General features: G+C 44.9%; 1 protein-coding gene across 1 annotated transcript; it reads left to right on the plus strand.

Moving 5' to 3' along the window:
• The first annotated feature begins 1,785 nt into the window (after positions 1 to 1,785).
• On the plus strand, positions 1,786 to 6,246 carry LOC147464228 (pentatricopeptide repeat-containing protein At2g39620-like). The gene has a single exon (XM_086513730.1). The coding sequence runs from the start codon at positions 2,307 to 2,309 to the stop codon at positions 5,505 to 5,507; it is 3,201 nt and encodes a 1,066-aa protein (XP_086369856.1). The 5' UTR covers positions 1,786 to 2,306; the 3' UTR covers positions 5,508 to 6,246.
• Positions 6,247 to 12,734: the final 6,488 nt, after the last annotated feature.

Raw genomic sequence — 12,734 nt, forward strand, 5'->3', positions numbered from 1 at the left:
TATAAAAGAGGCTGCTGACTCATTGTGAGGCAAGCTAGTTTGGAGTACATCTCTCAATTCTTGTGCACACTACATTGGTGGAGGAGACGGGCACTCTCTCACTCACTTATTCACTTGAGTTCTTGCTCCTTCCACTAGCAGCCATGGGGTTCTTGCTCGACACAGGCTAAAGATTCTTGCTAGTTCTTTTTCTCACTCTTTCTCAAAAGAAGACCCTGCCCAAGGTTGCAAGAGCAGCCCAGCTTCGCACAGACCATTTGGTTTGCAGACCTTCATCTTCTTGCAGGCCCGTAGTTGCTATCTTTGACCTCACCTCACATTCAAAGTTGCACGCACCATGCTCTACATAGTCGATTGCCCTCCCTCATGACGTCTTTCAATTACTGATTAGTGGAGGGCTGCAAGAGGAGCGTCACCAACAAGCTCGAATCTGGATCAAATTAGTAGGCGGCGACAATCACATTTGCTAGCTGATCACCAGTGTCTTGGTGGCAAATCTCTTGAGTTCAAGCACTTTTGTGGCCTCCGCTCTCTCGCAAGCTAGCCCGATGGAGTTTTGCAGGTCAGAGACCTTAGTTCGAACTCCTCCAACTCCTGGTTTGCTGCAATCATAGCAGTTATCTTCCTAAATCAAGTTTTCCTAGCAAGCTGAGGATGCCAGCGAAGATACTGCTGAAGGGTGCAATTCAGGGTGTTGTCCAAGCCTCAATTGCATGCCCAACTTCGTGGCGAGGCTTTGATTACCTCTAGCCCTTTCTCAAAATAAATTTGCAATTGCATGGAGCTTTCTTCTTGTCAGCAAGAGTTGTCGCAGTGGTGTTGCAGAGGAGCCTTTTGACAACGAAAAAATTTAGAAGCTACAGATCATACCAATTTTTTGTCTCAGTTTTTCACATTTAGTTAGTTCATTTACTTTCCCATCGTTATTTAGCATTCTCTTTTCTAGCATGTATCTTGGTTGAAGAAGCACTACCACGCTAAACCCATTGCGGGAGAGATGTATGTCACAAAAAGATCGCATCCTTGTCCTTATGATGCAGCCCCTAGTTGTTCCTTGTCTTGTCCATCACATTAGGATAGCAACCTGATGTTGATGCACAAGCAAGATGTCAATTATGTTGATGCTCCTTCTTTTGAGTCGTCAGACCTTCTTGTCCAGCTCGAGTCGTCGTAAGATCACTCCCCCCACATGAGGCGTTGGAGTTGATGCAGTCCCTTCAGTCATGTCGCGTCCCTTCCCAATCCGAACTTGTAAAAAGATGTCCATCTTTTTCTCCCTAAGGGGGGAGGTATGGTGTGTGGGTCTTGTAGGTGTGTCCGACTACCTAGTGTGAGAGGACACTAGTAGGTTCTTGGCATATGTAACCAACTCTCTTCTCCTTATAAAAGAGGCTGCCGACTCATTGTGAGGCAAGCTAGTTTGGAGTACATCTCTCAATTCTCGAGATGTATGAGTTCCGCGTCTTGACGATGATCGACATCATGTCGAGTCCCTTCTTAGTCCAATCTTGTAAAAAGATGTTCATCTTTTTTTCCTTAAGGGGGGAGGTGTGGTGTGTGGCCGGACAGCCTTGGTATGAACCGCCATGTGTGAACCCTCGGATAGATGCCAAGATAGTTGTACTCCTTCGCGTTATCAATATAATGGGCTGCCTCACTCCTGAAGGGCAAGCCTCGTTTGGTCTTAATCCCTTGTACTTTACAATATGGTTCCTCGCATGTTTCCCAAAAAAAAAAAAAAAAAAAAACGAAGACTGTTAGGCGCCCTTCATTAAGGACCACACTTATATGTCATCAATGGATAATATTCAAAAAACAGCAATGGCCAGCTCTGGCTCCAACGATGAGCAGACTGACGCGTCTCTCTACTCCTTCTTTGCATCAACTGTGACACACGGTCTTTCCAAGGCCGCATTTTGGTCGTTGCAGTTTCAAAGACACCAAGCCCTCAGTCTGCGCCATCGCGACTCCTTTGCCAGCAAGCGCTTCTTGTCAGATTAAATGCCAGAATTCTGGTTCCGTCTTTTGTGAGCGATCTTCGAAATGGGCTTGTTGTTGACACCCTTCCACACATTTTGATGATGGTCTTCCTCGAAGCTGTTTCTCTGCTGCTTCTCAAAAGTGACAGCCCTTACCTTTTGCTGCTACAGAGCAGAGCCAAACAACTCTGCAAGTATAGATGGCATTTCTTCTTCCTCACGCTTCTCCCATTATGTAAACTATTTCCTGTTTGGCTGCAATTTTCGTGACATTCTGCTTGCATTTAGACATGATCGAGCCGCTTTCCATGTAGTCAGGTCCACTTCATGCAGAGTGGACCATCATCGCAGGCACAAATAAAAATGGAGAGGGATAAAGGGGGATCTCAGGCTTGTTTTAATCAGCCAGATCCTCAATTGGCAAAATTGGTGGCAAATGTAAGAAGCTCACCAGTTGCGGCATTGCTATTTGCAAGGAGGTCGTACACATGCATTGCGCAACATCAAGATAATAGTGCCAGAAGCACAGATGAGGGAGCGGCACGTCTCTCAAAGAAGCTTCCTTCTGTGGATAACTACATATCTGTTTTAAATTCATGCAGAGAGGCAAATCACTTGGCACGTGCAAAGCGGGTACATGTGCATATGTGCGAGAACGGGCTACAGGAACATCCAGAACTAGGAAACCGCCTCGTCATAGCTCTCTTGAAATGTGGGTGCAGGTCTCAGGCTTTGAATGTCTTTGATAGGTTGCACGTAAGGAACGAGTTTTCTTGGACTGCTCTGATAAAGGATTTTGTTGATTCTCTGGAATTCGAAAATGCCCTGCATGGGTACAAGCAAATGATTGGAGACTCTGTATCTCATAGCCAGTACACTCTTGTGGCTGCACTGCAAGCATGTAGCGGGCAGAAATACCTCAATAAGGGTCAAGAACTTCATGCGCAGGCTACAAAATTTGGATTCTCTACCACAGATGTTTATTTAAGGAGCTCCTTGGTGGACTTGTACAGCAAATGTGGCTCAATGGTGGATGCTCAAGGTTTAATTGACAAGCAACCAGAGCGGGATGTGGTGTCCAACACTGCCCTTATGGCAGGGTATGTCAAGCAGGGGGCAGGTGACGAAGCACTGAAGTGCTATGATCAAATGCATAGTGATGGTATGAGCCCTGGTGCTGGCACATTTGTTTGCAGCTTAAAGGCTATCATCCTTCTAGGAGCGGTAGAAAAAGGCCTGCAAGTTCATTCCGATATAATACATGACGGCTGGGAAACAAATATTTTTATTGGTAGCAGTTTGGTTGATTTGTATGCCAAGTGTGGCTTATTACCAGAAGCACAGGCAGTATTTGATGAGCTCCCAGATCACGATGTTGTCTCTTGGACGGCCTTGATTTCGGGCTATGTTGAACATGGCTTTGGGGAGCAAGCATTGCGTTGCTTAGAAAAGATGGATTCAGATGGGGTACCTCAGAATGTAGTCACTTTGATGTATGGTTTGAAAGCTTGTAGTATCATAGGTGCCACAGGCAGGATTCAAGAAATGCACAGTAACATCACAAATACAGGATACGATTGTGATCTACTAGTCTCCAACACATTGGTGGACACGTATGCCAAATGGGGCTTGCTTGCGGAAGCATGGTCAGTTTTCAACAAGTTGTCGGTGAAAGATGTAACCACTTGGAATTCCCTTATATCCGGATATTCCCAACAGGGTCTTGATGAAGAAGCATTAAGGAGCTTCTATCTTTTGAGATCTCAGGACATGTTTCCAGATGTTGTCACATATGTGATTTGCCTAGGGGCTTGTGGACGCATACCGAGTATCGATAATGGTAGAGAGTTACATCTGGAAATTGTGAAGCAGGGGAATGAGGCCGTTCTTTGTACTGGCAGTGCAGTGTTAGATATGTACATGAAGTGCCAATATACTGAAGATGCACATGAGGTGTTTAACGTTCTTCCAGCTAGAGATACCGTGTCATGGACAGCACTGGTTGAAGGCTATGCTGAGGCGGAGCTGTATGAAGAAGCATTAAATTGCCTAGACCAGATGCAACAGGAAAGGGTTCCTTTTCATTCTCATACTTATGCATCTGCTTTGAAGGCTTGTAAAGGGATGGGCCTTGTTGTTGATGGTCAAGAATTGCATGTTGGGCTTGTCAAAATGGGTTTTGAAAAAGATATTGTAGTTTGCAACTCTCTGGTGGATTTGTATGCCAGTTCAGGTCTATTTCTTGATGCAGAGGCAGTCTTTGACAAGCTGCCTATGCCGAATGAGATTTCGTGGATTGTTCTGATGGGAGGCTATGGAGAGTGTGGGGTTAATGACTATGTATTGGATTGTTTCGAATTGATGCAGCAGGAAGGTTGCACTTTGGATGCTGCTGCATGCATTATGGTCTTGAAATCTTGTGGCAACCTAGGAATCGTAGACAAGGGACGAGAGATACACACAGTGATAATTCGAGAGGAATTGGAAATGAATCCTTTCGTCAGCAGCAGTTTGGTAGATATGTACTCCAAGTGTGGTTTTCTTGGAGAGGCTCTTGAGGTCTTCGGTGATCTACCAGTTCAAGATGTAGTTACTTGGACTGCTCTCATCTCAGGATTGGTGGAGGGTGGTTTTGGCCTAAAAGCCCTCACTTATTTGGAGCAAATGCAGCTCGTTGGTGTGTTTCCAAACCCTTCAACCTTTGTTTGTGGTTTAAAAGCATGTGGAAGCATGAAAGCTTTAGACAGAGGTCGAAAGCTACATACCAGTATAGTCACAGAGGAGTTTGAAGGTAATATATTTGTCGGAAGTAGCTTGATAGACCTGTATGCAAAATGTGGTTTAATGGGTCATGCACAGGAGATTTTTGATGAGCTTCCTGTCAAGGACGTAGTTGCATGGACTGCGCTCATAGCAGGTTTTAACAAAAATGGCCTTGCCAGGGAGGCGTTGACTTGTTTCCAGCAGATGAAATCCGCCGATGTTCTCCCAAATGCTGTGACTTTTGTGTGCACTTTGAAAGCTTGTGGGAGTTTAGAGGTCACAGGTCAAGGCCAAGGGATACATTCCGAGGTTCTTGCAAAGGGTTTGGAAACTAACCAACCTATTATAGCTTCTTTGGTGGACATGTATGCAAGGTGTGGCTCAATGCAGGAAGCAGAGAAGGTTTTTGACGAGCTTGAGATTAGAGAATTGATGTGGTGGACTGCACTTATGGCAGGATATGCCAAACAAAGTCAGACCAAGCAGGCCCTATCTGTGCTGGAGAGAATGCAGTTGTGTGGCTTTTCCATTGGCTCCGACTGCTGGGTTGAGATTCTCACTGCTTGTGAAGCTCATACGACAACAGAATTGTGCCTTGGATTACACAATGTTATTGTGGAACAAGGATATGATATGAATGTCTCTGTTCACATCATTTTGGAAAGCATGTATGCTAATTGTGGCTTACTGATAGGGGCGAGCCACAAGCTGGTCTCACTAGCACCTCGACCTGTTTCTTTAGAGGCTGCAATGCTAGCAGTCTAAGTAGCATTGGACATGACAGGTAAATTTCCCTGGATTGGACTCAAATGTGGACAAGAACCTACAAAATTGCAGTAGTGTTGGGTGGAAAAAAGGCTGAGAGAAACCAAGCATGGATGAATGCCAGAGTAAGGGCATGCATGTGCCGCCCCCTCGATGCTCGGATTCCTGTACAGGTCCACCACATAAGTAGTGTAAATAAAGTGTAAACTACCCGAGATTGATGATCCACCAAAGATGATGCTGATTAAGTTCTCTAGTAGCTTGTTTAAGCCACCTGAAGAAGGTTAGGCTGACCCACTTGCTACTTATGAATGGGTGAGCTTTGAAGAGCACTCTGTACAGCCCATTATATTCAAGGGGGTTTATCAACAAGAGGTAAGAGGGGATGAAGTGATACCAGTAGCTGGTTGCTTAGAGTAGTCGTTCCTGTGTGCAACATCAATGTACTTTGGGCCCTGAAAGTGGCGCAGAAAATCAGGGCCGGTGTCTTTGGTCTTCATCCTTCTGAGGTTTTTGTATTACTATTACAGACAAATGTAACTTTGATTCAAGAGCAAGATTGGAAGCAGCTACCTTTGTGGGAATGAGGTTTTGTCGTGTCAACTAAGCCACAAACCTTTTTCTTGCAAGGGGCATGGACTAAGCACTAATTTAGGGCTTAGGCTAGTGTGAGAGGTATTTGACATTTGTTTTCCTAATTGTAAAAGAGGGACATTGACTGTGACTCCCTTTCGGACCTTGTCATGTAGTCCATTGTGACTTTTCACTTGAATCTCTCTTGCACAGCATATGTTCATGAATGCATAGTAGGTTCTCTTCCCGGCTTCCAAGCGCCACTTAGCACAATCATTCCATTTATGATTGGCGAGAGCCCCAAGACTAGGGTACTTGAAGCTCTCTACCACTTCAAGGGGCTCTTTAGTTTACACAGATCCATGGCTTCTCCTTGTTCGGAGTTTTCACAAGCACAACCTTTGTTATGAAGCAATTTACAAATAGCCCATTATGTAAGAAAAAGTTTTCCAAGACTATCAAAAGCTTTTGTGCATCTTCTAATGTATGGGACAAAAAAGCACTACATTTGCATATAATAGAAGCATGATCAAGGCGTTCCCAATTCTAACCTCTTCAACGCCTTCTTGTTGCATAAACTCTAGTACATGTGGTCCAGCATGTGGTCCAGTTCGTCCAAGAGTAATCCAAACATAAACAAGAAGGCGTTGAAGAGTAACCTCTTCAACACCTTCTTGTTGCATAAACTCTGGTGCCATGTGGTCCAGTTCGTCGTCCCAGAGTAATCCAGACATGTCGGTGAAAGTGTTGCATAAACTCTGCATAGCTGCCGCTAGTGCCGACACGCAATGCTTGCGCACGTGCTCTCTCTCGCTCTCTCTCTCTCTCTCTCTCTCTCTCTCTCTCGTACTCACACACTCTCACAACCATAAGCATATGATAAAGAAGGAGATGGAACAAGAGCACTCTATGTATTGCACATATGAGGATGAGAGAGTTTTAGGTTTACAATGGCTTATCTATGGGTCCATCTCTTTCACACATGGACATCCCCACTTGGTTGATCAAAATATCTAAACCTAATTTGGTAAAGTTTATGGTGCGTCTCTCAACTACGATCACCCAATCATTGACCATGCACCTACATGACCGACAAAACCTGACGCATAACTCATTAATAAGACAAATAATAACAATGGTATCTTAAGTAAACCTGCCCCCCTTCTTGATGTAAATTACCTCCTCAAAATTTATGAATGTGCTAAGTGGAGCAGGTACCTAGGATGGTAAGCAAGAATGTAGAACATATGTGACTCGATCAATCCACTATGTATGGATCTAGTAGCGTTTAAACATCTTGATGAGAGTACTGGCCCATGGACATAATCACAACAGGCAAGAAGTTAAACGCTATAAGACTATGCACTCGTCCTCCTACAATATCACAACCCCTCAGCTATATTTGAGCACTGCAAAATCAATTAAGAATTATGAAATAGCTAGGTCAACATAAGGCAAGTCATTGTAGATATAGAAATGTAAGTACTAGCAAACAATGGCAAGTATGAGATGGATGAAATTATGAAAGTTGCATTGCCAAGTAGAGAGTTTAAATCAAGTATCAATGAGGGACCCGCATAAATTAACGAGCTAGATTGTTTGGATGCATTGATGGGGGCTTTTCACAAGCCAAGCTCCCATACCCCTCTTCTCTCGTCCCCACCCCATGAAAACCCCCTCTTAAGGAGGGAGTGATAAAAGACATTGGAAAAAGTAAGAAAAAAATAAAGTATGATTATGTAAATATATGAGAAAGGTAAAATAGGCCACCTCATGCCTGCGGGGCAGCCCATCCCCACCTTGCCTCCTTTTTCTTCACTGTTGCCCCGCCGTGTGTCCCTTTTCCTTTCCTCCACTCAAAAGGTCAACCCCCTCTCTCTTCCCCTTGTTCTTTCTCCTTTCTCTCTCCCCTCAAGCTACCCCACCTCTCACCAATAATGCATTCTAACTCACCAATAATGCACCCTAACTCACATGCAACTTACCCTATCTTCCAAAATAGTATACCCCACCCCCCCTTTCTCTCTCCTATCATATCCCATGACCCAAATACCCCCCCTCTCTCTAAAGGGCGCCATGTCTCTTGTCTTGTAGCTAAATAACCTCCCCCATATTCACACACACTCAGTTTCACTAAAAAAGGTGCCCACATACCCATCCCCACCCGGTGGTTACCTGATTTTTCTTGTGTTCACACATCTGCACACAGATTCACCTCTGAACACACTCCTCTCTCTCCCCTCTTGTAATTACTCTATTCTCCATGTCACCTCTCACTTTTTTTCATCAACCCATCTCTCTCTCTTAGTCTCTCTCTCATGAGACTGCTGTTCTGGCACATATACACACAGCCAGACAAGTGGGGCCCACAGTCACATGGCCTATGTAGATAATGATTTCTTCATTTCTAAATTCTAGAATTTCTCCCCCCCCTCCTCCCCTATATAAAGAGGGGTCACCATCACACAAACACACAGAACATCACCAAAAAACACACTATGCACTGTGTGTGCCTAGTGCACACACACACACACACCCACACCATCACCATCACCGCAATCACCATGCTTGTCTTGAGCATGACCTCTACACCCTTGGCTATGGAAGATGAAGGGCAACTAAATGAAGGATGATGGCCATAATCTTCGTGCGAGTCTTCGCCATCAACTCCCACCTATCTGCCATGTGCTCTACCATTCTCTCCCTTCTCATTCCCCTACCCTATGCTCCCCATTTTATCGCCTAATTCTCTAAATAAAGCTTGAGGTTTTGTGAGTATGTTTTCTTGCAATGTTTTGCCCATGTGAGGTGTGCGGAATCGCCATCTAGTATTGTGTTTTGGAGTGAGTTTGTGTATGTGTGAAGGGTGTGCGGATTCGCCATCCTTTTGTGATGCCTAAGTACTAAGCCGCTATACCCCCTCCCTCACTCTCTCTCTCTCTCTCTCTCTCTCTCACTTGATCTCATTCCCTTTCCTTTTCATCATTACTCCCAAGCATCCACCTTTCTTGGATGAAAACTTTGTTATGGTGGTGTGTTGTTTGCGTCCTAGCCGCTGAAGCTAGGTGGTGCCCCCTGTTTGCTTTACCATGACAGGCTCGAGGCGCGCCATTCGGTCCCCGGTGTTTTAGAGGCCGTCGGGGTTCGCTTTGCTCCCGTCATTTGGTGCCCCCACTGAGGATCTTTTCATGAAACCCTTGAGTTTACAAGACTGAAACTCCTAAACTATTGTGAATGGATGAATGGCTAGCAGGATTTGCTAATTGGACGACAGAAGAAGAAGAGCTCCAAGCACAACTAGACGAACTCCGCATCTCCATCGAAGCTCGAGTGCCAGGCGTAACGGTAATCGATTTGCAGTGGGAGAGTCAACCAACACGCCAAACCCAGTGGATATACATAGGCCAAGTGCCAAGAAGAAGAAGGAGAAGGTCGAAACCATGTCCGCAACCTACAACCAACCCACAACAACAAAATGGAAGGAGCTCTACACAATAGAGAATCAACACTATTCTACTTTGAGAATCGGGTAACTCAAGTCACCGAGATAATTATCACAGTCAGTTTTCAAGTCGCACCTGATGCTGCAGCACAGATAACGAATCATTGGCTCACACTCTCACTAGAGAAACTAGGGATCTACTCAGTTTGTTTCAGGAAAGAACACCACCCTCTCCCACAAGCTTGGACAGTGACTAAGCACCTCTAAGCTTCACATGAATCAGTGCAACCTACCTCAAGACAAATCACACATACCAACACGTGTACGCTCAATCAAGGTAATACTGGACTTGAAGGCTCACTACCAGCACGTCATTGACACCATGCTGGGTGGGGAGCGGTTTTTGGAGGTTCTGGCATCAGATCAACCATTTGTCTTACCTTTTGTACAAGACAATGTACCGTTTGAAGTTTTAATCTATGTCCTAGTATAAGAGGGTATACACGCCTCCTTGTAAAGAAGAAAAAAAACTTTTGCAAGTTAAGCAGTGTGTCTTTCTAGCTCTCTCTCAGTAATCACGGCAAGTGTAGCATTTCCAACATTTAAAGGAAAGAAGGGGGAGGATTTGGTAACAGACTTCCTAGATGACTTTGAAGTAGCATGTGTAATGAGCAACAAAGATATGGATGAATCCCCGGTTAGAATCTTTAAGCATCTCATGAAGCTAGAAGCTAGATCATGGTACAATGCACTTCCACAAGCAACCAAGGATGACTGGGAACCCTTAAAAACCGCTTTTAAGAGGCGCTTTGGGGGAGGTACCACTTCAGAAAAGTTGTGGGACAAGTTGAGAGACTTGAAGCAGGAGGGTCTTTTAGAATATGCCACCTATGAGTCCAAATTTGTGGATTTGTGGGAACGGTGGGTTGAGTCACTGGCAAGGGGGGAAGCTGCACCCGATTTCCTAAAAAAAGATCGGTTCACGCATGGCTTATGGCCGCTTCTCAAGGAGAAGGTGAAAGGTAGATTCCCGGCTACGTACGAGTTAGCCGTTGAGATTGCTCGCCTTAAGGACAAGAAGCTGCGAATGAAAGCCAAAGAAACCGAGTCAACAGAAACAACAACATCACGTCGACCAGAAACTACGACAACCACCATTCCATCACCACCACCGGCTCTTGGGGTAAGAGATGACCAACAAGATATGTTGGCCCATATTACTGACCAACTGCAGAATTTGTCTGTCCACTTAATACAACAAGGGAGGATTCAAGAAAGAGATCAAGACCCTGGAAGAGCACGACGACAAAACAAGGAGTATCATTGCTACAACTGCGGAGAAGACGGTCACGGGATGTACTACTGTCCCAAACCACGACAAAACTATAATAGAGGAGGTAGGAGGAACCAATTGTCACCCCCTAGAGAAAGAACACCCCCACCCCGAGCACCAACCCCACCAACACAAATTCTACGTCCACCCCAGACACCACTACAAGCATCCATTCCACCTCTTCCACCAGCCCCACCACCTGATCGCCCTGTAAACATCATAAGGCTAGAAGAGAAAGGAAAAGCCGTAGTAGTGGATCCACCCAGAGCAAAGGAGAGGGACAAGGGTAAGGAGAAGGTAACCTTTTTAGAACCACTTGAGGCCATGACTGTGAAAAGAGCTAGGAGGGAGAAGGCTACACAATCAGATGATGAGAGAAGCATGAGAGGAGAAACTAGCAAGAGGCCATCCAGGCCACGACGGAAATTGGGCATCACCGACTTCCAGCTAGGGAAAAGTTCAAAGCCCTATGATCTAACATTGGATGTGGCAGAGCAAGGACCGAAGATTACATGGCCACAGCTGCCACATCTTGTACCTAAAGTAAGGTGAAAATGGTCTAAAATGGTAAGTACAAGACGCTCCAAAACAAAGGTAGCCGGAGCAATTTCGGGATGCAACATGGATGACATCCTTCCAATTGTCGACGTAAACATAAAAGGAAAGAGGGTTGGAAACACCTACATTGATGGAGGTGCACAAATCTGTGTAATGAGCAAAGCTATGATGCTTCGATTAGGGCTCGAGGTTGACAGGCCTTCTCCATGCAAGGCAAAGATGGCAAACAACGCAAAAGTAAAGTGTGTGGGTGTGGTAAGTGCCATGAAAATCAAAGCTTTCAACACTGAGGTAGAGGTAGATGTTTTTGTAATGCCAACTAAGGGGGAGGGCTATCCACTAATTTTGGGAAGGCCATGGTTGATGGCCATGAAGGCAAAACAGGACTGGGGTACTGGCCTTCTATGCATGACCGGTAAGAAAGGGGAGACAATCTACTATGACATGAGGATTGGCAAGCAGAAGCAAATGAATCTGGAAACATCGACAGATGAAACCACTAGCGAATCTTTCAGTTCTGAGGAGGAGACCACATCCACCGACCAAAGTGACAGTTCCATTGATGTGATGGGTATCATTATGAAGGATCCACAAAGGGTAAGCACAACTGGTGATCCATCACCAAAAGGGCAACCCAATGAAGAGGAGAGCAAATCACCTGGCCTAGGAGGAAGTAGGTTGAAGGGTATGTTGTCTACAGAATTAACACTTGAGGAGAAAGATAGTTTTTTGCAAATGTTGATGGGATTTCCTAACCTGTTCATTGAAAACTATGAAAGAATCACAGGCATTATAGTGGTGGAACATCATATTAAGCTGAAGAAAGGGGTAAAACCAATTGTGCAAAAGCTACGACGACTAGGGGTCATACAAGAAAAGGCACTCTTGGCCGAGGTAAGGAAACTGCTGGAGGCGGGATTCATCTATCATGTAGAAAACTCAGAATGGGTGTCACCCGTAGTGGTGACGCCTAAAAAGAATGGTAAGTGGAGGGTCTGTGTTGACTACAAACCACTAAATGCAGCTACAAAGAGAGACCACTTTCCTCTCTCTTTCTTGGATGAAATTCTGAATGAAGTAGCGGGTTTTGAATGCTATACCGTCTGTGATGGTTATTCTGGATACTTTCAAATACGCATCTTGGAAGATCAGCTAAAAACCACTTTTATCACGCCATGGGGTTGTTTTGCATACAGGGTTATGCCATTTGGTCTCACAAATGCACCTGCCACATTCCAAAGATATGTCACATATGTTTTTCAACCGTTCTTTGGAACATCCATAAGAGTGTTCATTGATGATTTTTGTATATATAGCTCCC

This window comes from Adiantum capillus-veneris, chromosome 1 (assembly GCF_014529385.1).
Source record: "Adiantum capillus-veneris isolate H3 chromosome 1, ASM1452938v2, whole genome shotgun sequence".
Classification (NCBI taxonomy): Eukaryota; Viridiplantae; Streptophyta; class Polypodiopsida; order Polypodiales; family Pteridaceae; genus Adiantum; species Adiantum capillus-veneris.